At 32.9% G+C, this 27,066-nt stretch overlaps 1 protein-coding gene across 1 annotated transcript; it reads left to right on the top strand.

Moving 5' to 3' along the window:
• Positions 1 to 1,330: 1,330 nt before the first annotated feature.
• On the top strand, positions 1,331 to 26,346 carry LOC111044479 (translocation protein SEC63 homolog). The gene is made up of 16 exons (XM_039438132.1): positions 1,331 to 1,749; positions 2,738 to 2,840; positions 4,927 to 5,041; positions 5,288 to 5,393; positions 5,733 to 5,863; positions 6,303 to 6,395; positions 6,753 to 6,914; positions 8,006 to 8,234; positions 9,669 to 9,814; positions 10,885 to 11,032; positions 12,293 to 12,507; positions 13,475 to 13,663; positions 14,883 to 14,990; positions 15,400 to 15,522; positions 16,828 to 17,031; positions 22,059 to 26,346. Exons 1-16 carry the CDS (start codon positions 1,626 to 1,628, stop codon positions 22,206 to 22,208), a joined length of 2,346 nt encoding a protein of 781 aa, XP_039294066.1. The 5' UTR covers positions 1,331 to 1,625; the 3' UTR covers positions 22,209 to 26,346.
• The last annotated feature ends 720 nt before the right edge of the window (positions 26,347 to 27,066 follow it).

Raw genomic sequence — 27,066 nt, 5'->3', positions numbered from 1 at the left:
TTTATTGATCATTAAAAAACATTTACAATATGAAAAAAGCTTATTACATAGGCCTACTTGGATTATTTTATTCAAAGTATATGTATATATTTTTTATTGGTACATTATCATCTTTCATTTCAAGAAGTGCGATAAATAATACGGTATTATCTGGATTTAGTGACATGTAGTGAAAGATTTATTGGTAAAGCCAAAATATTTTCGCAAAATAATATTCAAGAGTATTTATTTATTTTACAATATCATAGACAGCAGGCTATATAAAATTCTTCAAAACATAAACCTCAGAGATTGAGGTTGATAAAATTCTATAGATACAACAAAATGTATGAGTCTGTGTGTGTGAGGAATAAGTTAGTTGAAGAAGGGATTTTAAATGTCGTTGAAAACTTCGAGGATATATTAGTTTAGGTTCCTATCAATAGGGGATAACCCAAGCTCAATAATTGAAAACGAAATAATTTGTTTATGCTGGTGATGCGTATAAAAATGTAGCATTATTCGAAACAATAAGATTTATTGATAAGTGGTTGGCTTCGTGCTCGCACTGATAAGTCATCTCTATAGCAGAGACAATTAAATAGGTATCTAACAGTACCGGTATCTTTACTCTATGATAATATTAGAGTCATGTGCCTGGTACTCCCGTTGGACAAGTGGTGACTACTTTTGAGAAGCTATGAGTTTGGAAATCTTTTTCCGGTGCAGAGTGCACATAAGGGCCAAGCCTCATCTGGCGTTTTCAAACGAGCCGGCAGGGCAGGAATCTCCGATTAGGTTATTTCTGATAGGAGAGCATTCTTCCTTGCCGACACGTCTGGAAAACGCCTCATGTGGCTTGGCCCTTGAACATTGTAGTTTAACTCCATCTATCGCCATCATTGTTTCAGTTTTATGCACGCACAAGACAAGATTTTTTATGTGGGCATCACCCTCAAAGAAACGAAATATTAGGTAATCTTATATTGGTATAGCCACAGAGTAGAGAAGCACTACGGTATGTTTATTCCGTGGTATAGCTTAGCAGTTTTATAAAAAAATATCAGTGATCCCATGCTACGGCTATAAATAAGGGCACAAGGGTTAGGCCTACCTATTTATCTACCTAGGCCTTTATTGTATTTTTTCAGTGAAAAAATGTAATATTTATTCCTTCTCTATCAGTGTTTTAATTTCAAGGAAGTAATATTAATGTGCTTTCTTGGTCCTTGCATGCAAGTAGTGTCGTCTTCACTCACAAATCAACAAATACCAGCCCAAAACAGCTGTTCCGTTATCTGTCCTACTTGCTCAACATGGAATTTTTAACACGTATTCCTTCCCCTCTTCGTCTATCCCTACTGTCAAAGCAACAAGCCAGCCGCCATTCAAAAGCTCCCACCTCCACTCCTTGAACCATCAGCGTGAGTTCATTCAAATCATCCTGATTTGAATTCGGCTTGTAATATTAGTTAGTTTTGCTATTTTGTTTTTAGTATACAAGTGTATTGTGTTTGATGGATGGTGTACATTTTTGTCGGATGATAGCGTACTGCCAATCACTGTGAAAGAATTGAAAAGTGCAACATAGCCTAATACAGGATATCCAGGATTCAATATCTTGGGAATTATAAAAGTTTGTCGGTATGGGTGGTCAAAAATTTCAATATGATGAAAGTGGTGGAACGTTTTTCTATTTTCTTCTATCGTTTCTAGCGTTATTACTTATTCCAGGAACGTACTATTGGTGGCCACGTAAACAAAAAGAAGGTATGCACATTTTCTTGCAGAACATCCTATCTTGTTTATTGACAATCAACAAATTCAAATTTGCATGAAATATAAATATTATTTATTAATGTCACTACATATTTCAATATTATAAATACATCATAATATAAACTATCTAGACTATAACAAAGTTTATTTTCATTATAGATAACCTAAAAATTTGTTCCAAGCCCTTCTCTGTTATTTATGTTAAATTGTAAAAGGATTATTCAATTCACCAGTGAAAGGTCCCTTCAAGGAATCTTTTCAAAAAACATTGAAAATTTTTCTTCTAAATAAGATAAAAATTATAAGTTGCATTAAGGTAGTAGGATAATTTTACTTGAATCGACTCGAAGCTTAGGCCGGTGTAAGTTAGTGTGGTTAAATATGTGTTATTTTCTGTTGTTATCTAAGGTGACAATTAGCCTTCAACGCACTTATAATATTATTAAATTTCTGAATGTTTTAATTGCAGTCTTCAGTAGAAATTTAATAGAAGATTTTTAAAAAGTTGGTAAGATTTATTTTTTTACGTTTTAGGTTATGTGCGCAGAGGTACAACCTATTCTGTCTTGCCCTGCAATAAGTCATTCTTGAATGCAAATTCTTGTAAAACTAAGTTAATGCAAACTATGAATCACTCTAATTTTTATTAATAAATGTTTACTTCCATCTACATAATAAAAAGCTCTGCTATTATTTATCAATGTAGCCTAGATGCATCATGTCATTTTCATTGAAGTTAATCATCACTTTATTAATTATTTGATGTTTCAAATGAAATTTTTGTGGTGTATTTAATAGCAATTATACTCTACCTCCAATAATCAATTTCAAAAATTATTCCAGTACAGTGAGTTATTAGTAGACGGTAGTATTTTTATCAAGTTAAGAATAAGAAGCAAATCAAATAGAAGATGATTTAACCCAATTGCTGAAGCTAGAGTCTTATTTCCTAACTAAAACTTGTATTTTATTCTTTCAGATCCAGATAAACTTGTTAAAGAGTGTCACTGTGAGCATTGTAAGAAGAAGAGGATTATACTTCAAACCAATGAACCATGGAAAGGAACTAGACAGTTCCTAACGTAAGTACCAATATTTCATTAAATTCTTCAATTAAACATAAAATTTATATTAATAAAAAATGTGTTTCATCATTTTTAAATGAATAAATTGATTATTAAAAATTCATTCCTCTTGTTCTCCACCGTTTAAAAACTTGCATTACGCTATTAATAATAATTTGCTCAAGTCCAAAATGAAACTCTGCACTTGATACTTGATACTGTGGTCTTCACCAGCAGCCAGGGCTGCGGGAATCGTCATTTCGTCTTCTCTTTGTAGGGGTCATTTATTCCTTATGATCTGTAGGTGTGCTCGTCTACAAACTCGTCCAGGCTGTAGTTTGGTCTATTGCTTAGGTAGTGCTTTAGTTTCCTGATGAAGGCTTTCCTGTCTCGGATACTTTTTAGGCTAGATGGCAGCTGGTTGTAGAGGTGAGGCCCGGTGTACATAGGGGACCTACTGTACTTCTGGAGTCTGTGCTGTGGGAGGTCTATGTTCTGTCTGTTTCTAGTGTTGTAACTGTGTCGTTCCTATATGAGCACTTGGGTTGACTTCCTCATTTGGATAATGGATGAACAATGATATTACTGTGAGGATTTTGTGTTTGACGGAAAAGGCTCTGCTGTGCTCAACTCTGTCGACTCTCAGTATGGTTCTTATAGCCCTCTTTTGTACCCGGAGTATCCTCACTAGGTTCGCTTGAGCTGAGGATCCCCAGGCAGTTATACCATATTTCAAGTGTGAGGCGAAGAGTGAATGATAGACCACAAGAGCTGTGCCTTCGTCGGATATATAACGTATTATTCTGATTACATAGACTGCTGACGACAGTTTTTTACATAGGGCGTCTGTGTGAGCATGCCAATTCAGATTCTTATCAATTAATATGCCTAGGAATTTTGTGTGCTTCAATGAGTCAATACTATTACTAATCTGCTGGTTCAAATTATTGGATGGAGTGAAATTTATGTGAACAGTTTTTTTTTTTTGTTAATTGGGAGTTTCAATCTATTGCAGATGTTGGTGACTTCGTCCAATGTGGTGCCTATTGTAGTCTCAGTTGTAGTGCCTCTCTCAGTTGGTACTAGTATTGTTGTGTCGTCAGCAAATAGAATGCAACTTTTTTCCACTGAAATAAATGTAAATGTACTTTCTGGATAGGTTTTATATTCAAGAGAAAACAAATCAGTTGCTCTTAGACATACAATTTTGAAAAGACTGATAGGATAAAATTTATTTACCTATCCGCAAAATACATTACAAAGAAAAATACACAAGAAATAAAATTGTGATATTTTCCGAGTCTGCGTATTGTGAATCGATGAGTCTGTGTATTTGTATTGAATTTCCTAGAGTGACCTTCCTCTTCACCAATACCAGCAAGGTCAGATGGGTTGCATCAAGAGTAATTTTTTACTTTTGAAATTTCAACTATGAAGGTGGCAGCAAGGGTCACACAAGGCCTACCAAGTCGACCAAAAAATATTCCTGAATAGAATAAAATGGCTTTCTTCTAAGCCACCACTGAAGTCGTGAGTTGAATGCTGGTATATGTTCTACCTCTTCAAATCTTCTGGCAGTTTATTGAAGATTTGCAAGGCCAATGCAGGAAATTAATAACGCATTTTTGTCAAATGGCATTAAGGTACTTCTATAAGACCTCCACTTCTAGTGTTGTGACCATGGAAGTTACTCTTTGTGTTGTACCTTCCAAGATTTGCTTGCCCAAATATATGTAATTACTGTAGATGGCCACTACACCTGCAGATTGGAAGAGAGGTCTACAATGATCCAGGTAGCTTCTAATACGGACAGCCCTCTTTTGCAGTTTGACACATCTCCACATGCAGAAGCGTGAAGCCATAGCAGAAGTCCATAGCTGAGGATGCTATAGAAAAGAGCATGGTACACTACCAGCAAGTAGGGCCTGCTCATCAACTGTGTCAACTTCCTTAGCAAATAGGTGACTCGTAACACCTATTTGCTTGGGGAAGAGTTATAAATAATAAAAATATAGTTATGCATTCTACTTTTTTACATCTATCTGATATATTAATTATGTAATAATATTCTTGTATAATTATTGAGTGCATTTTTATTTTACAGGAAGTCAGTGATTATAGGTGGCTGGTTGATTCTAGCGCTTTTGGCCTACAAAGTATCTCAGTTCGATTATGAATACGCCAATTTCGACCCATATGATATCCTCGGAGTTCCACCGGTGAGTGAAATTATTGAAAAGTATCTTCAGTTAAGCTTATCTAGTTAAGGTTATTTCACTCAAAAAGTGTATTAAAATATAATATTGTAAAATTATTGTTATAATTTGCAGTACAGTCTAAAACATATTTTAAGAGTAGCAAATCACTCATTTTTTTAGAGTAGCAAATCACTCCTTTTTTAGAGTAGCAAATAGAATTATCATAATTATGGCTCTATTTCCAAAGAATTGTTATTTATTTTTCAGGGAACATCGGAAGCAAATATCAAGAAAGCTTACCGAAGACTCTCACTCATTCTCCATCCAGATAAGGAGTCTGGAGATGAAAAATCCTTTATGAAACTTACGAAAGGTAAACCACATTTCTAAGCATATTTTATAATTATTTTTCACCATTTTTAGTTGAATACTTCCATGAACTGGAGCCTTCTCCACATGCGAATCATTATTATATTCAAATCGTAGACAGTAGGTAGTACACCTTGAACTACTATGATGATTAATTTTATTGCTTTGAAAATAAATATAAAATTTCACCGGATTTCAAAAATGATGTGTATGATGTCCCTATTTGAAGGGACGGATTCAAGGATCCAAAGGTTCAAAGAGCCTCATACTTCAACCGAAGCTTATTGTTTGTCATGTCCCTATTTAACTACTACTTATTCAAACTTCAAAAAATTTATTTCAGCTTACCAGGCTTTGACTGATGAAGAGTCTCGTAGAAATTGGGAAAAGTACGGCAATCCTGATGGTCCCGGGGCAATGAGCTTTGGAATAGCGCTTCCCTCCTGGATTGTTGAGAAAGAGAACTCAGTTTGGGTAGGATTTATTTTAATGTCCTTGTAATACTCATAAGCAATATTGTTTTAATACAATTATGTTGATAAATAGTAATAGATGAAATGGTTAAATTAATAATATTGCAACTGCAATACAGTTTCTTGCTAACTTTAACATTATTTTCAGAGAAAATAGAATTGTTAATAATCATTCGAAACAACTTCAACGTTCAGTTGAAAATTAAAATACATAACCGCTTAAAAATAATGCCATGTAATAAAACCTACGAACTCTCACGTTTAATTGTTGGAATTGGATTTTGCGCTGTTGACTTCATCTTCAACTCAACATACAACTAACAATCATGCCGTTGACATTGAAACTTGATTTTTGTGTAAATAAAGCTAGATGGGCATGATAAATGGTGTTTTATTTTTGTGTAATTGGTTTTATATTTTATTTGATTTGATTATTTCAGGTTCTGGGACTGTATGCTCTTGTCTTCATGGTAGCCCTTCCCACAGTGGTAGGAATGTGGTGGTACCGCTCCATACGATACTCCGGTGATCAGGTAAATTTTCAATATTATTTTATTATTGAAGCCTACTTTATTTTTTCTCAAGTTGAATTTTTCTGCTATTGATTTTGATGAATGTGTTTTGACAAGCTGCTGTTTGTCAATATCCGTTAGTCATAACGCATTGTTTTATCTAATCTGCACAATAGGAATCAAGAAACTGATTAAATACAAAAATTCTCTTCTTCTCATTCAAATTTACAAGTAAAATCTCCAAACTTCATTTTTCCTTGATTTTCTCAGTTATCATTCCAAATTCCTTTCTATGTTTCAAACTTCACTGTGTCAAGATTGTTATAAACTCATGTCTATTTTAATTAATTTTACCAACTTTTTATCAATATGTTTCAGGTGCTATTAGATACAACGCAAATCTACTTTTACTTTCTACACAAAACGCCTTCAATGCCGCTGAAAAGAGTGATTATGGTTTTGGCGGCATCCTTAGAATTCGAAAAGAAATACAACAGCGAAATAGTCGAAAGACCAACTGACAACGAAGAAGTTCCTCATGTGAGTAGAATTTGGAAGTTATAATTCTTATTTTATATATATTTTTTTAAATCAACACTTTATTCGTAAACGTGTAAGATTTTATTTCATCTTAAGTGTAATTGTGCTATATTTCTATCATATATATTCTATTTATGACTTCGTAAGTTACTTTTCACTTCCGTCTCTTTCGTTTTGACAGTATCTATCATTGTCCAAACAGGTTTTTTCGAAGTGAAAAGTCACAATTCGAAGTTTTGATCCCACAATGACTTATGAATGTTAAGTTCATTGTATCCCCCATAGGGAATTACAGATGAAGTGGAATCCTTCCATCTTGGATTTACTTTGATTTTGTGGTACAATGCATAGCACCAACAAATTTATTGAAGGCTTCATTAGCCTATCATTATATATTTTATAAAAGATCTTTTGATACCTTGTATTTTTGATGATTGAATCTTTAATAAGGCTCGTATTGTACCATAAAATATATGTGGTGTAGTGACTACACTCTCTTTTTCGCTCTTTCATTTGCTCTGGATTTTGTGAACTCTGGGAGTACTGTACTCCATAAGAACAATGCTCTAATCTAAGGTTTGTTCAGAGTCTTATCCACAGACTCAGTTTGGACTACTTAACTGAGCTATGTTAAGGTGCGTACAGATTTACGCGCCGCGAACATGAGCGATTCACTTTTAATCAGCTGATGCCAAGCTTTTTATATCTGTATCTTACCGTTTCTGTAAAATACAGATATAATCAGCTGATTAAAAGTGAATTGCTCATGTTCGCGGCGCGTATATCTGTACGCACCTTATGACTCTGTTGGTATAGTCTGAGCCTCAACAGAGTTTGCACGCTATTTGCTTTGTCTAATGATAGACAAGGATAGCAACACCAATGATAATCGAATACTACCATTATAACGTGGACCTCACTATAGTAATACAGTGTTGTCTCATTGAATTTAGTACTGTTGGATTGTTTCATGGATTGTGTATTCAATGGCCTGTAATATAAACTGTGTAATGAAATTTTGTTTTGTTAGTAATATTATGTCATTGAGTGAAATTTGATATGATTTAATTTATTTGAAATGCGCATTGTAGCTGATCAAACAACTGTACAACCTGAACGAGAAGAACAGAGAGCGCCCCCTGTGCTACATGTACTCAATTAAGGCGCGCGCTCTCATCCACGCCCATCTCTCTCGCATCGCACTCAACCCGAACACGCTCGACAAGGACCGCATGTACATCGTCAAAAAGTGTCCTTATCTCATACAGGAGATGGTCAACTGTGTCTCACAACTGGTCATGTTGGCCTACGCTAGGAGAGGTAATCTGCACATTTATAACCTAATATAAACTTGAGTGCAAATATGAAATTACATTGGGCCCGTTCTGTGTACATAGAATGTGGTAAATTGTGAATCGGACAGGTAAAAAGTTCCGCGTCCCATGGGAAGAATTTTGACAGATTCTGTACCAGAAACCAGTTCCAAGTTCCTGCCCCACAGTCGAAGCGTGGTAAATTGTTCCAGCTCCAACTATCCGAGCTCTCATTGGTAGATTGAATTGTAGTGCTTGCTTCTTTGCGCATGCGCTGATAGTTTGTTTACCATTGCGTAGTCATAGAATACATAACCAACAAAATGAAGTTTGATAACCATTCGTTAAATGAATCTTTTTCTATAGAAACTGCCTTTCTTCATTCACGCAGCTAGTAAACGACACATTTTGGTGTAAATCAACTTTATAAGTGCGCTCCAAAAGCTTGAACCAACGATTTTGAAATGGCGTTCCATGGGAACATTTTGCACTAGTCACGTGATGGAACAATATTTACAATTGGAACTGGAACAATTTACTGTACACAGAACGTACACATTGGGTAACACGGCAAGGCAGAACATCCAAAAGGATCTCTCTGCTGATGAAAACCATATGAATAAATAAAGAAATGTGCTCATATTCTTTACCTGCACAAATAACACATATCATTGACAAAATTGGGGGAGAAAGAGTAAAAGATGAAGCTTGAGCTATTCAATATGATATTTATAATCGTTTTTTTTTTAATTAATCGAGGATCCTTTATTATTCACATCATTGAAATAATATATGGAGAGAGTGAGAGAGTAAAAAGGTTAAGCTGGAGCTATTTAATATGATATAATAGTACTTCTATGGTAAAGAGAATTTGTATATTTATCAATTAATTTAGGATCTTGTATTATTGAGAATAACTAATCTATTGTTACTCTATGCTTCTACCCGCTGGAGGAAAGAAATCTAATTGAAAGGTTGTAGTTTATCTTTGTATAAAGTGATGCAATTCTATTATTTTGAATTTTCTAGATTCTGATTTGGAAAACAAATTCTATTATTTTAAATTTTCTCTATTCTGAATTGAAAAACAGCATTACCAGTATAAAGTAATACCAGTTTTACTTATGTTTTGACTCCTTCAGTTTGTAATGACTAATTAGAGTATTGAGTAACTAATGACTAGTCACGTTTAGTCACAATACTTCACATTGCTGTTTATGACACAACACACACTGATTAGTCATTGCAATTAGACATGACTCCATAAGCAACTATGTGAAGTATTGTGACCAAATGTGACTAGTCTTGTCTTGACTAATCGGTGTGTGACCAGCCTGATAGAGTATTGACTTTATTACTTGTAATTCTATCACTCTATCCAATTCTGTTCTCTTTTATTATTTTTGCCTTAAATGACAGATTGTGACGTTTTCTTTTACAGTTCCAAGGCTGCTCAACATCGAAACGATAGAAAACTGTATGAAACTGTGTCCAATGATCGTGCAGGCCTTGTGGGAGTTCAAGAGCCCACTGCTGCAGTTGCCTCACATCACCGAAGATAACCTCAAATATTTCCTCTCAAAAAAGGTTAGTCGAGTTCTTAGATTGAGTCTCATTGCTAGCATTTATTGTTTTTTGTCCGTGATTGAAATATAGACAATAAGACCAAGTGTAGTAAAGGAAGATAAAAAAAGGAAATATGAATGGTAATATTGATTCACTCCAAGGACTGTAGTTCTGTAGACTACATGTATGGGCTTTTCTTTTAAGTATTTATACAGGGTGTCCCACCAAGGTTGTTTGTAAATGCCGTTGACCATAGGTTCTACACAACATTCTGGCAAAAAAGGTTTAGTAAACATTTTCCTATCGACCTTAGTTTTCGAGATATATTGATTTTTCAATATTTTCAGAATATGCCCACTTCCAGTCATTAAATACTCGAAAATTACTGGTCGAATTAAAACTTGTGAATATTGTCAGAGATAAATCACAGGTGATTTCATCCTTAGGATCATCACTTGATGCATGCTGTTTGGGAATTTCCTCATTTTGAAGGTGTTTATCCCAGATATTAGCAGTTTTGAACACATCATGGAACTAACCTTTTCCAATTTTTACTCATTCGAAAGCCTATGAAATAGAGAAGTTTTTGAAATATTGATACCACTATAATTACCCGGAGAAAAATCGAGAAAACCCGGTTTGAAATAATTTGACTTTGAATTTGAAGAATAGCATTTTTTCAAGTTTAAGCCCTAATAAAAAACTACAAAATATCTAGCAACAAATAAAATTACATTAATCTTGTTTGAAATGTTTTTCTCTTTCCAACAATACCCTTGAAATTGAAATTTGACCAGTAGTTTTCGAGTTATTTAATGACCAGAAGTAGGCACATTCTGAAAATATCGAAAAATCAATATATCTCGAAAACTATGGTCGATAGAAAAAAGTTTACTGAGCATTTTTTTGTCAGAAATGTCGAGTAAAATCTATGGTCAACGGCTGTTACAACCTTGGTGGGACACTCTGTATAAAAATCGTTGAAATCATTCTCAAGTTTTGAGTTGATTTACTCCAACTTAACACTACAAAATAATTTGTTGTCTATAAGCTTGTTGATAGAATTGATTTTTTTATGTGATTTTTTTCAGCGTCAAATCAGGAGCATACAACAGTTTGCTCAAATGAAAGCCGAGGACAGGCGTAATGTTTTGCGCAACCTCTCCAACGAACAATACTCTGACGTCATGAAAGTCATTTCTAAAATGCCTCTCATCGATTTTCAAGTGCGATCTGAAGGTAAGATCTTACAAATCGGTACTCACATTATCAGCAAAATTCCATTCTCAATAAATCTGTAAAAATTGAACTTTCATAGTTACATCATATTTAGAATTTAATAGATTATTTTTTCTATCTCGCCCTTAGTAGTCTTCTAAATTTAGCACGGCCTTCTAAATTAATCAAACATCGCTACGTCATGAGATAGGAAGGTAATTCTATTCAAAGATGGTTTCCTGAAGCTACCGATGTAAATCTCAAATCATTATTATTCATTCATTCATTAATGACATGAAAACATATTCATTGGGTGAGAAAAACATGCTTAGCCCTTTATATTTCATTTCCGAACCTTGTTTAATTATCTATTTATCCATTGAATGAAGTAAACAAATACAATATATTCAGGAAAGAAAAAAAACAGGCTATTGCCCAAAACTTCTATTTCTTCATTTTTTCTCAAATTGTCCAAATAGGTTATATCGTAAAATTTAAATTAAATTCGTCAAAGAAAGGTTATGTTTCGTCAGCATTTTCTAACTCATATTTTTGATCTCAGAATTATGAGAATAAATTTAGAATATTTATTAAATATTAGATATAAGAAGTTAGTTCAAACAATCCACTCTATTAATCAGTTGAAAACGTTGAATCAATTGAAGTCTATGATAAAGTTGTAAATCCTGACATTGCTTGTAAATAAATCAATATAATTTTATTACCAAGAAAGTATACAATTATGAGCAACGTCAAATTCACAAGTTATAGTATAATCTAGAATGAGGTCTTATTACTATCTAACAATTAATGTTTTATCAAAATTCAAAATCTTATTAATTCAATAGTTTACAATAGAATATTCTAACCTTGTATTATGAAGTTTTTTTAAAGGCTACATTCAAAACCCTGACTTTGCAAGTATTTTTAAAATACCTGTTTAGTCTCAACAGTAGACATGTAAAGAATATCAATTTTTGTGATATTAGACCATTATAGTGTAATGAGGACAAATTTTCCTCAAATAAAGAATTGATATTTTGCCTACAAATTCAAATTTATTATATAAAATTTAAAACAATACATTAGATGAACACAATGTATGATTCATAAAAAGATGAATAATATACACACACAATAAGATTCCAATCAACACATAAATTCTTACTAAAAATAACACGTTTTTAATCTGACAAGTTTCCTACACTTGAAACTTTCATAAAACATTTCAAATTTGAAACGCAAGTTCTATATAATAGTGTTTTGTGAATGAACTTGCAGTGATTGACGACGAAGCATCGACAGTGTATACAGCTGGAGCCATAGTGACGGTAACGGTGACTCTGTACAGGCAGAACATGGGCGTGCTTTTCGGGGATGACACAGTCAAGGAGAAGCACTGCGTAGAAGAGCTCAAGGAGAAGCAGGCGGATGACAACGAACAAGAAGACCAAGAACCGAAGGAACAGGAGCAGAAGGAGAAGGAGAAGGAACAGGTTCGTTTTAGTCACACACAGGTTTATTTATCCAGTTAAGGGCCGGTTTCCGAGCTCGGGAATTAGCTAAGTTCTAGACTTTGAACAGCTGGTGTCAGAAAATTAGCTTTCCACAACGAGGCGTAGTCGCAGTTTTTATAACAGTAGTCATAGTTTCTATTTTCTCATTTCTATAATTGGAAACGTTTTTCCTCGACGAAATTAAAAATTTATAAATAACTAAAAATAGCTGAAACTTCACACCATTTTCTCTTTATTTTATTTTGTGTTAAATTTTCTAGTTTTTTGAAATTCAATTCAAACGTGACTTTGACAATGACTACGACTATGCCCCGATTCGGAAAGCCAATACAATTTTGTCACTACAGCTGTTTAAAGTCTAGAACTTAGCCAAATGCCGAGCTCGGAAACCGGCCTCTAGTGTCTAGAGATTTTGTGACTGTATATTGTCTTAGAGAAAAGATAGCATGAGAAGATAACCCATGGTATAGGGCGTTCATGTTCCAAATTTCACTGTTAACTAGTCTATAGTGAAGTCCACGTAATAATGGCAGTGGAGAAAGATAGCAGAACAACGTTGCCGAACCTCTTTCTTGTCAATGCCTTCTATAGACGGTAACTGATACAGGTTTTTTTGATGTAATATTAACTGTTCATTCTCGTTTAAAATTATCAATAATATTATTAATGTAGTTACTTTTTTAATTGTGTTTCTTATTACTGTGTTAGTTTACCAGCTTACTCACTCATTAGATAAGTGATGTAAATTTATATATTTTTTATGACTGACTTGTTATATTGCTAAGAAATTTTATAATTGACGCATTCTTGTACATTTTTATGTATATTTGAATAAAAATTATTGATTGATTGTTAGTTTAGTAACTGTACTCTACTAGCTTTATTGCTGTGATTTAGTTACAAGATCGAATGGAGAAATCAACTAGTTTTTTTTTCAATTTTGCAGACAAAGAAACCAGTTTGGCAGAAAACGCAACGAAAAACAAAGAAAGGAGGAAAGAAACAAACGAACAAGAAGCCTCAGCAAAGTCAGAAGGAAGCGCCCAAGGCTGCAGCCAATGCTTCGAAAAAGACTGACGAGAAAGAGAAGGAGAAAGATAAAGAAAAGGAAAAGGAGAAAGAGAAAGTACCTGAGGTGAGCTTATTTAGTCTATTTTTATTATTTGGAAAAATATCTTGTTTTTTTCTGGGTAGATCAGCATTTAATTTTGTTTTCCAATGTATTCTTTGTAAACGTAATGATATCCCCTTGAATAATGTAATTCTGCCGATTTGCTCTAAATAATTATCCTGATAACTTGATTCAGAATATTAATAATCAACTCATATCTTAACATTCTTGCGTTGTGATCTATTCCTTTTTCAACCCATTTGTTTCATAACCAATTATCATTTTTGATAAGATAAGATATCAATTATTTATTCAACACAGTATATCATACATGTAATAGAATAAACAGTTGAACATCGTCATAGAGATTGATATATTTGAAATAAGCTACAGAAATAAACCATACAACAATGAAATATGAAAATTGAATAAAATTAAACCAATATAATATTAATGCAATGCGCTTATACTTGTATTTATACAATAATTTGTAAGTGCTAATATACAACTTGTAAGAGTCAATAAATAATAAATAAATGATAAATGGCGAAATATCTACTAGCTATCACAGAAATTGATAACTCTATAGTAAGCCTTTGCAGCAAGAAAGCTGTATAAAAACCATTAGGCCATTAGACTTTTTTTATTTTCAATACTAGTCTGGAGACTAATGAGCTATATATCGCCCCTCGTGCCTCTCCGCATGCCTCTGGATCTCGGTGAACACCAGATCGACGTGCAGGTCTCGATGAAGATCGCTGTTCGTTGGATGACACAACATTATTACTTGAAGTTTAGGAGTTTACTTTCTTCGTTTGGTTGGTTTAATAGTCAATTCGATCTTGTATATTTCATCATTAATCACGAGGAATTTGCCGAAGACGAAAACTGAAAGATTTAACCAAACCCTGTGAGTTGTTCTACAATAACAGCTACCTATACATTTTATTTTAAGCCTCAATTATGTTTCTCTACTATGTAATCCTCAGCTAGGAGTTACGGGTCAATTTCCGCCTTTTCGATCTTTATGCTCAAAATACAATCTTCAGAAAATTACTCTGAACAAAATCTAGAATATAACTCTTTCTTGTCCTTGTATTGTAGCTCGATCCTAATAATTATGTGCTATCAGAGAGAAACAAACCTTTGTTATAATTTTTGTACCTGTGTTTTCTCTATGGTGTTGCTGTTATCCATACAATCATAGTATTTTCTATTGATTTTAAATTTATTTCATTTTCAGCCTGTTTCAAAGTCTTCGGACGTATCAGCCAGTGAGAGTGAGGGTGATTCATCTGATGAAGAAGCTGAAAGGTCTGATGAAGAAGATAGTCAAAGAGATTCAAAGAAGGTTAGATCATTCGTTATTGAAAATTATCCAAATATAATTTATATAGATGAATTATTCTCAATATAAGCTCTCTACAATCAGTTTACAATATGTTATGTGTGATTATAGAATTCCATAGTAATGTAGCTTTCCAACTATTTAGATCATATGAATATGATCGGGAAAGATCAACAGGCTTAGCCCAAAACTATTCTGTTCCAAAATTTTGATAAATAATAACATCTCCGAAAAAATAGGTTCTGTTTCTACTGTGGAAAGTTTAAGTTCAATTTTTGTCCAAAACTGTATATGAGCTAGAAATTTTGAATGCAGAATGAATTATTTTTGTTAACTTTGAACAAAATAAGAAAATGTCAGTACAAGAGTATTTCATTGTTTTGTAATTTGATGAATTGTATTTGATTTACAGCCATCCTCCTTGGAAGATGATGATGAGTGGGACAAATTCCAGTCTGGAATCGGCAAGAGAGACAGAGTGCTCGAAGGAAGAAGCAAGATGTCACATAGTGTACATTGTCCTCATTTCCCTGAGGTTTGACACTTTATCAATATTTGTATTCATACATTCCATGATACAAAACACAAATCATATTCATGGTCAGAGAAGGGCCTAGCCCAGAACTGTCCCCTTTTCAAAAAAGTAGGTTTTGTTGCTGCACTAATTTGAGCAAATTTTGAGTAACAAATTTCTTATTCAGTAACAAGATACATTAAACAGTTCTAGAAATAAAATTGAAATAGTACCCTTTTTTAGAAATCACGTATTACTTCTTTTTCAAAGAACAATTCAAATTATAAAACCATTGAAAATTCATTGAAAACACATGACTACGCACGATGAGTTGAGTCCGTCCCGAAATGCATAATGTTTTTGATGGTTTTATAATCTAAAATGTGTATTGTATTTTTAGAAACAAGTAAAAGTTGATTTCAAAGAAAAGTGTACTATTTTCATTACATTGCTATTACTTAAAGTAGCCATTTTATTCATAATTATTAAATAGCTCTTATTTATGTTATCATACTAATTTTAGTTCATTAGATGCAATGAAAATATATCGTATGTCATAGTTTGAAATCTAGATTAGTAAATGAATGAGAATGACACTAACGATAGAGGATAAAATTGAAGCCAGCAGTGAGTTCTATGGAAATAATACAATTTAAGAGCGATTGGAGAAAAAGCCGCTATATGTTATCATTATTTTGTTACGTGATACAATTATGTTCAACGTAACATAATGATGGTGATGATAATGATGAGTGTTGTACACTAACATAGAGAAAAGATAGCATAAAATGTCTCATGTTATAGGGCGAAAATGTTTCAATTTTTAATGTTAACTCAAGCCGAAAGTTCCATTAGTTCTTTTTTGTAAAGCTATGTGACGCGGGTAGACTCTCATACTGTGCCGTTCTAACACTCTCACCCGGCCAAAACAGTAATGATAGACAGTAGTCGACAGTAATCGGCTTGAGTTAACAAAAATCGGTTTGAAATTTGGAACATGAACAACCTATATCATGTGATATCTTCATATGTTATCTTTTCTCTTTGATACTACGGACGTGTACACTCAAAACGTATTTACCTTTTTTTAAAAAAACAGTAAAACACAATTTTGCTTGCTAGCAGAGCGATTGAATAAAGACCTTTATTTATTTAAATTTGTGGCGAATCATCAGCCATGTTCCACACGTGTGGAAAATAGCAGATTATACTATTACAGATTATTGTATTACACATCAAATCAACTTATTTAATGTTTTTAAGGCAATACATTTGATTTGATTATGGTTTGACTAGTTTATTTTGTTGTTTATGATTGTATTGCAGGATAAGCAAGAGTACTGGTGGGTGTACGTGTCTGACCGGAAGTCTCGTACCCTGCTGACGTCACCTTACTACGTGACGGCACTGGTGGAACACGAGGAGGTGCAACTCAAGTTCACAGCTCCTCGCTGGCCTGGCGTCTACACATTCACAGTCTGCCTCAGGTCCGACTCCTACCTCGGCTTTGATCAGACGCACGACATCAAGGTATTCTAAATATTTCATATCAATCATTTATCAATACAATAATTATTATCAGATATCATAATCTGAAAGAGAAAAACTAAGCTTAGCTTTTACTATTCCTCGTTCAAAATTCAATGGTAATGAAGTACAAAAGGTTATGTGTTGTAACGCACTTCACATTGTTGGTTCGAGAATACTCCTTGAGAATAATAATTATTACTACAATGATAGTTATTATACATCATTTTATAGTTGTGCACCACACTTTGAAATCGTTTTAGTGGTGGCATGTTTCAATTTATTTCGATATGAATACTACCGAATTACCTTAGTATAAACAAATTTTTAAGGAAAAACTTTTATAATCATTTCTTTTTGTGATATGAAAGTTTAAATCATTGCGGTTATCCATTTCCGAATCGGTAGCAAATAAATACAAGTAATTTATTATTATTACTTTTTACTTTGTTACCGGTATGTGGAATAAGTTGGAATTAATAAACACACTTCAACAATACGATCTTCTTTATTTACAACATAAAAAAAATTGTAATTTGTAATGGTGAAGATGGTTTTGAAAAAAAAATCTGAGAAAATTAAAAATTGCTTTAACCTCAAAATTGTTCTAGCAGATTTTTAACTTGAATGTGTAATGCTAGTTCGCCTCCATGGTGCACATTACTTACTTACGAAGCGCTACAGCCCTGCGTAGACCTTGGCCTCCTCAACAATTCGCCTCCATTCATCTCTCTGATTAGCCAGTCTCCTCCAGTTCCTCACTCCTAGGCACACTAGATCTTTTTCCACATCCTGCAGCCAACGTGTTCTCGGGCGACCTCTTTTCCTCGTTCCTTCCATTCTTCCAACAAGCATATGCCTCTGCATCCTATTATTCTCCATTCTTTTGACATGTCCCAGCCAGCTGATTCTTCTAGACTTTATGAATCGTACTATGTCATTTCCACGCAGAAAGTTACTTATCTCCGCATTGCTTCTGATTCTCCACTCTCCATTTTCGCATATGGAGCCATGGTGAACATTGGGTAACGCTAAATGGACTAGCAAACGATGGCAGTCAGACAAACTTATGTTCCCCTGACCGAAAACTACACAACATCTCAAAGAATTTGGAGATATACGGTGTATATTTGAGACTCATGAGCAATTTTTTTTCAATCAAATTTTATTTTCCATTTACAAGAAAACTTTTATTCATTATATTTGTTGTATATCTGCCATACGCTAAATAAATAAATTATTTTTTACGATCTTTTTGTTGAAATTTCAGGGGAAATCTATTTCCGAATTGGCAGCAAATAAATTCGTGAAATTTTGAGGGTACAGTCACTTTCCAAGATATTGTTTATCTTATGACATATTCTCAGAATATCTCAGATCTCTCAGAATATCAGTTACAGAGAAAATTCATTCCAATTTAAAAAAATAATAAAAAAATTGGATTATATTATTTTTCCGAAATTGAATAAATTTACCTTGAATTGATTCTGAGAAAACCAAATATGTCATAAGATAAACAATATATTGGAGAATGTATCCTCAAAATTTCATGAATTTATTTGCTACCAATTCGAAAATGGATCTCCATAATTTTAACTTTCATGTATCAAAAGGTAATAACGTTAGATATTTCTTCCTTGAAAATTTGTTCCATTTAGAAAATTTCATATTATCCAAATAGATCTCCCCCAGAACTGTATTCTGAGGTGTAGAATTTTTTCATGATAAAATAAAAGCACAGTACGTTGTCTTTTGTACTTCATGTTTTAATTTCACAAAACCCAGAGTTTCGAAAAATTTTAATGGTTCAACCTAAGCAAAACTGAAGATGAAGCAATCAGCATCGAACCCCTGGGTGCTATGAAAATAGAACAAAGTAGAAAAGACAACATTTTCCCTAGACGTTGATGAATAGTGACCAAAACCCTTGAACTTGGACATACTCGGTTAGGAAAGTTCTCTTGATACAAACGTCTTGCTTCAGTACAATTACAGTGTCCCATCTCATACATTAAATGCATGTCAACTAATTCGGAGTATGAATAATGTCTAAAATTACCGGCCATTTCTTAAAAAGTTAACACTTAACACAAAAGCAAAGTGAAATGGTTACAAATAACTGGTTAATAGATTGAACAAAAAACACAGCGCGGTTACTAACAGTACTATAGGTCTAACTTACAGTTTGTTGTTTTGTTCAACAGTGAGCTAAAATATGTCTTAAAATAATTTTCAGTTGATAATTTCTTTTAAATATTTTCTTATTTAAAACAAAATAAATCAGCTGTTTTGAAACAGCTGTTATTTAAATCCATGTTTTATCTGCAATCAGCTACAACCTATGAGTTATTAGTTCTCTCCTCATAAAACAGCAAATTTTTGTGGTGTGATGTAAGTACTACATAAGAATACATTTTATTCAACTTTTATTTCAATTTAGTTTACACAGCTTACATAATTCTCTTCAGAATTAAAGTCTCTACAATTTTTATTGCGAAAAACTATTTTTTTACTGGTCATTAAAGAAAGTTATTGGGCATCAAACGTAGAAGTCTGTGTTTTTCTACTTCGATTTTTTGCATATTTCAACTTTTTTCTCAAAAACTACTCACATTACAGCTTCCAGACTAGTTTTATTCAATTTTTCAGATATTTTTCCATATGAATCCAGCATAAGTTTTTCAAAATTCCCCAACTAGTCCCCAAACAATTCAGCATCGGTGTATTTCACCAGAGGAACTGAATTACGGGCGAAATCTTTCATCCTGTATAGCTCGCTAATGAAGCGTTTATGGATATATGTTTATAAGAACTTTTTTCTTATTTTTACCTCTACTATCACGTATTGAATTATTTTACCATAATTAAGAATCACCCTGTAAATATCTTAGTGGGAGAAAACCCCATTCTTTGAATAAGGGATATGAAAATTGGTAGAGACGACGAGTTATAACATGAACCTTCGACTCCCACCACATGAGACTCAACTGTGACTTTTTAAGAGTTTAGTCAGTTTGTTATCGGTAGCCGGTACCCTCACCTGGAAAAAATTAATACTCTGGCTATATGAAAGCAGAGTGAGAGGGGAAGATGTATGAGACATTCCCACCCCTACATCCCTAACCACTCGTTCACCGGGTTGTGGCGTTGAGGCTAATTATATACAGGGTGTTTCAGAAGTAGTGTCGAACATTTTAGGGTATCGTTCCTGAATTATACGAGACTACAAATGTCGCATTTGAAGTGTCCAAAACTCAGCGGTTATCCTTATAGCTGCCATTTTGTTTTTTCACTTAGGAATTTTTTATCTCAAGAACGAAATGTTGTATTGATCTGAAATTTTGCATGAATATTTATGCTATAAAGACACAACTTTAAAAAATTAATAAAACATTTTCGATGTAAATTTTCAAAATGGGGGTCATTTTAAATTTTTGATTGCAAATTTCACGAAAACCGTTCATTCTACAGAAAATTTACAAGAGACAAAAAGTTAGCAAATTTTATAAAGATTTGAAGGATACCTTATTTATCAAGATTGATCGGAGAATAACAGAGAAATTAATTATTTTCGTATTGCATGCATGACCACTTTTCACAATTAAAACATCAATATTACATTTTTAATTCCAATTGTTGACCGAGCGAAGTGAGGTCTAAGATTCAAGTCGAAGGTTTGGAATTTCTCTTAATGTTTAAATGTTCATATGTTGCGCATTTACGGCGAAACGCGGTAATAGATTTTCATGAAATTTGACAGGTATGTTCCTTTTTTAATTGCGCGTCGACGTATATACAAGATTTTTGGAAATTTTGCATTTCAAGGATAATATAAAAGAAAAAGGAGCCTCCTTCATACGCCAATATTAGAGTAAAAATCAGACTATAGAATTATTCATCATAAATCAGCTGACAAGTGATTACACAGATGTGTGGAGAAGCCAGTCTATTGCTGTATTTCCATAAGGTCTACAGTTTTAATCAGGTACTTGTTGATGAGAATGCTGCGTGAGGTCTACTGTTCACAGAATTACTAGTAATGAAGCTTTGAACTCGGTATGGCTCTGTATGGCCATCCAGCTGATTTTACAATTTTTTCAGATGATCTTGTTTGTTCATGATCATGCATGCTGTACAAAAATGATTAATTTCTCTGTTATTCTCTGACCAATCTTAATAAATGAGGTATCCATGAAAGCTTTATAAGATTTGATAACTTTTTGCTGTTGTAAATTTTCTGAAAAGTGAACGGTTTTCGTGAAATTTGCCATTAAATATTGAAAATGGCCGCCATTTTGAATATGTACATCGAAAATTTTTTAATTTAAAATAATATTTTTTAAAGTTGAGTCTCTATAGCATAAATATGCATACCAAATTTCAGATCAATACAACATTTCATTCTTGAGATAAAAATTCCCAAGTGAAAAAAAAACAAAATGGCAGCTTCAAGGATAACCGCTGAGTTTTGGACAGTTCAAATACGACATTTGTAGTCTCCTATAATAATAATAATAATAATAATTTTATTAATGGAGACAACAGGATAAACCCAGGAACAATACCCTAAAATGTTCGACACTACTTCTTAAACACTCTGTATAGGGTGTTTAATACCCTTCTTAATACCCTGATTGAGCCTCAACGCCACAATCCGGTGAACGAGTGGTTAGCATGGTATGGATGTAGGGGTGGGAATGTCTCATACATCATCCCCTCTCACTCTGCTTTCATAAAGCCAGAGAAGAAAATTTTCCCTAAAATGTTCGACACTACTTCTGAAACACCCTGTATATCTTGTAGCCTATAGCCTACTAAATTGATATGTACATCTGCTTTCCTTGAAGAAAGTTGAATCAAATTGGAAGTTGAATTGATTGAAATTTTATTATTTGGCTATTAAATTGGATTTTCTTTTTTACTTACAAAATCTCTCTCTTACTTACAAAATTTCTTACTTACAAAGTCATTTGTTTAGCTGTGTGAAAAATGTTCAGATATATTAATTGTAATTTGTGACTGTGTTTCAGTTGGACGTTGAGAAAGCCCCCGAGGTGCCGACCGAGCACCCGCAGTGGGACATGTCCGAGGAGGAAGAGGAGGGGAGACCGGAGGCCGATGAGAGCGACATCTCTGAGTTCACCACTGACGAGGATGTCGAAGACTACAACCGGCCTTGAAACCTCACCACACCTTCATCATACTACAAAATCACTGTCTGCGTGCTGAGAGAGGTTGTTGGTCGAGTGTCATCCATTTTAAACTGTCAGCATTGTTTAATTGGTGTTATCTCTAAGAAATACTGTATTTTAACTGTCAGCTTAAAATTATTGTAATTTTAAACTGTCAGCATTGTTTGATGGGTGTTATCTCTAAGAAATACTGTCGTTTTAACTGGTTGTCTAAAATTATTGTAATTTTAACCTGTCAGCAATGTTTTGATGGGAAGCATTGGTGTTATCCCCAGGTAATGCTGACATTTTGAAGTGAATCTCACTATAGTAGACAAAATATTGTATTTTCCCTTGATTAAGGAACGTGTAGACTTGTAAACAAGTATGAGGATTTGTATGAGATCAATCAATCAATCAATTTACTCAATTCAACACACAAAAGAAATCGAAATACAAAAACAATTCATTCAAAATACAAATTTTCAATATTATTATTAAACGAAAATCCAAATTAAATGCTGTAATTCACCCCGAAGACTTCTGCTACTGCAAATATTGACAACCGGGTAAACAGCTAGATGGAAATTCTATTTCTAGATGGAAATTAAATTCTAAATTCTAGCTGAATAATTGCAATATCTCAGTAATTTCCATCTGTAAATTTCTAATACAAATACATATCCAGGCTTCATGGTGGGGTGTGCTGAAAAGAAATGAAGGAGGAGAAATACCTAGCCAACTACGGTTTCCCATGTAATAGGCTGGTAGAGGGTAAAAAGCAAGGAAAAAAGGGTGAAGAGAAGTAAAAAAGGAAAGACTGGGAAAAGAAGAGAGGGGAAAGGAGAGAGAGAAAAAAGATGAGCAATATAATAACAAAAAACTCATTTATCATATCGAGTACATAACAATAATTGCGGAAAATGACAACAGGCTATAACCCAAAACTATTTTTTTCCAATCTATGCAACAGAGTCCAAAAATATAGGTTATAGTGCACTCAATAATCACTGCAAATTAGAAAGTAATTTAGTTGTTTTCAGTATCTTATTTTTTTGTACAAATCCTCAAACTTGTTACCAGTCTGCGGAGTTTTGTTTCGGTAAGAAGCAATAAGACAGTGTATTGTGAACAGCGATGAGCTCAGTATATCTATACTTATAAGGCGTTTGCATAGTATGCCTTAACATTGGTATTACCACGAAACCTTGTTTCATTGTATAAATTAATCTATACAAGCAGAAGAAAAAACCGAACAAAATACAACTGTGTTGTCTAATTGAAACGAATTGCAGGTATTATTGTCAATTTCACTGTCCTAGAAATCATTAGTTACAGGAAAATGTTTTCGTATTAATACAGTCGATTATATTTGTTTTATTATAACATGAAACCATCTTTCTTACTCGAGTAATCTAGTATTGTGAAGGTGAAAAAAATCAATTATGGAGAAATTCTACAATTTCGAAGCTCTACAAATTCTATTCAGTAATTATTTAATTATGGAATGATTATAAATATCTAAAAACAGTCCAGAATTACTAATAAGTATCATTTTTACTCGTATATTTTTGTGGTTATGAGTGTGGATATACTATCTGAGGATCTTTCATGTTTGCTCTGAGTGTGTACTTTTGCACCCACATAACGTCGCCGTGTTTTAGATGCTAGTGAGTATTCTAGTTGACTCAGGCTAGTAGAACATGTTCACACTTTGCTAGTTCTAGTGATGCTAATTGAGCTGTGTGAAGTCATGTAGACTAGACTAGCAGTATACTGGTAAACATACTAGCTTTTGCCACTAGATTGAAAAATCAAATAGTTTTTACACTATACTAGAAGTTGACAACTAGCATGAGCTTTCTGCACTATTTAGAAGAGTCAAATGAGGCTGGTCGTGATTACACTACTAAACTAGTAACTGACTCAATCTTGACTTTATTTTCTTCACTAGAATGGAAAGTAAAATGAGACTAGTAGTAATTACTATACTAGTAGCTGACTCAACTAGCTTATTAACTAGCATCTCATGTACCCCCGTCATAATGGTGACCTATATGATGGTTTGTTATAAATAATTCATAAATCGAGTATCGTTGATTACAGCAAAAAGTTTATCATTAATCAATGAAACAATAAAATGCAAGTAAGCGGTCGATCCGTGCTGTTCGACGTCTTCGAAGTCTTATGCCAGTGGCATGATATTTGTTTCAGTGAGAACTGAATTCAATTTATATTTACTGTTCTAAATATGCAATTTAATGGATGTAATGCGTTCATTCCAACTTTCTCTTGTTAAACATTTTAAACAAGTAGTCAATTCTTGGTGTTGTTATCGATTTATAATGCCTTCTTTGGTGTTAACCAAATAATTACCGTAATAAAGTTGTCCTGTTTCTATAGATTTGATAAATTGTGAGCTTGATATTCTCCAATACTCAACCCAAATATAATGTTTAAGAATTTACTCGATTATTTCTCGGAATAAATAACATGATGAATTTGACTAAATTTTGTATGTTATATTCAAATAAATGTAATTTAAATAAAACTCAGGACATACTTTTACAATGTATGTCTTCAAAATACAACGACGTTTATAGATGTTTTCAATCTCCAGATATTAATATTTTGAAGTTTTTAATTATTGTATTACATTTTTCTAGTTGTTCTTGATATTTAATAATATAGATAATAATTGTTCTCGATAGCTAATTCTTATCTATTCTCTGGTTTCCGTTCAACTAGTCATTCCCTTAATAGAATACATTATCTCAGTGCTCAGGAAACTCGAACAATATTTGTAGGATATGTCTTGTTTTCTTATCACTTATTAAATTTGGGATATTATTTTTTGGTTGCTTTGATATTCCAGATTAGTTATATCGGGGTTTGTTCATGGTGTAAGGATTATTGGATACCAAAGAAGTTTGACAGGTTAAAACGTTCTAAATGATTCATTTGTACTTCTAAACTCTAATTTATCATGATAAATCTAAAACATTAAACAGTATCTTATTAAGGATCTGGATAAATTACTTTCATGGTTTGATTGTGGTCTATAAGCTTTATGTATTTTTGGTCAAATTTAATTGTTGAGGCAATCAGATTGAGAATTAGTTGCTCACAAAATATAGATTTTAGTGACGTTATCCTTCGTTTGTTTTAGATTAACTTATCGTTTAGGTACCCATCTTTGCATTAGTCAAGGAATTCAACCTGAAAATTATACAATCAGTCTCAATTGAATATCAAGTTATCTATTCACAGGTTAAACTGAACCCTCCAGATACAGTTAAATTTTGTTATTGTATAACAATTTCAATCCGAGTGAGTTAGTTGATCAAAAGTTATAATTTTTTGTTGAATATTGTATTCTTTTAACTTTGAATGGATGTATGTTTTGTTGAATCTCATTAGCCTTATGGTAAGGCCATTGGAAATGAAAAGATTTAATATTCATATCAATAAGGGTTTAGATAGAAGTACGGTACCGGTATCATAAAATATTATCAACACAGGTCGTTATTTCCAAATTTTATTTTCTCTATTTGATCCTTTACATAATTAGAGATTGGATAAGTTTTGGATTGCAAGATTAAGATATGCAAGTTTTGGATTGAATCCAGCAATTCATTTTACAAATTAATCAAGTTGAATTTTCTCCATCAACTTATGAATGGAAAACAATTTTATGTGTAAATTACTATATTAAATATTGAGAAATATTTAAATATAAATTTTTTGAGATAAATGCTGTCAGAAACGGATATTCTCTTTCAATTTTGGTGTAAGGGAATGAAAGTAAAGTTTACAGATTTAATTTCAGCAGTGAGAACTTTGATGAAAAACTTTCAGGCCAACTAAGTTTTCCATTTTCTTCCAACGTCAACAGATACACTCAACATTCCTGAAGTTGTTTCCTGCTTACTGGAATCATTTCTACTACAGTTAGTTGTGTACAGTTAGACGTTTTGTATATTTATTGATGTGTCATTTCATCATTATATAAACGAATTAATAATCAGTGTAAATTATTATGAATGTAAGAGAAATCTTTGATTCTGTGTGTAAAAAATGAGAAACCTATTTCTATACACTGGATAGAACATTTATAAAAATAATAAATTGTCTAATTTTGATGTAAGCTTTGTGTTTTATTATGCCTATTCCTGTGTTTGATTTAAATAATTTTTTATTGCATCAATGAAGATAAAAAAGCCTAGCTTAATTATTTTTTGTTAATTTTGAGGATACAGTATTTATAACTTGGTGGTGAAGATATCCAAAGAATTATTGTCTTCTCTCTGTTCTCTCACATAAAGTTCATGTGATAAGTACCGCGTATACAAAAGTTTTTGAAGATAACTGTATGAAAGTTTATTATGAAACTTATTATTTATAAATAAATTTTCACTATTTGATATAAATTATGTTCCCAACCACCGAGAGGTGATTATAAATGCAGCCAGCTATATTATGAGCGGCTCTAAAAAATCAGTTATATTGCTCTTTCAATGGGAGCACTGAAAGTAGGTACCGTACGGTAGGTACTAATAAGTAGGTTTATTTAACCTGAACAATATTATTAAGCTAACTGGATTTTTCTTTTTAGAAATAATAAAATATTCAAGGTAGCATTTTTTATTATAAGGTCCTATAGACTATATTATTTTTATCAAAAATTGCTTGGTGCTTTCTTACCGGTATTTTGGATACTGTATCCAGTTCCAGTGCAACGGTTTAATATTTATCGTTACTTGTTAGCTATTATCATAATACAATAAATCATTTTTCTTACTGAAAATAATGATGATAATAATTATTTTTTTTGGAAATAAATAAATATAGATATTTTTATTTTTAA

This window comes from Nilaparvata lugens, chromosome 11, assembly GCF_014356525.2.
Source record: "Nilaparvata lugens isolate BPH chromosome 11, ASM1435652v1, whole genome shotgun sequence".
Lineage (NCBI taxonomy): Eukaryota > Metazoa > Arthropoda > Insecta > Hemiptera > Delphacidae > Nilaparvata > Nilaparvata lugens.
Note: the sequence above shows the minus strand (reverse complement) of the source record. Positions and strands in the feature narration are given on the sequence as shown.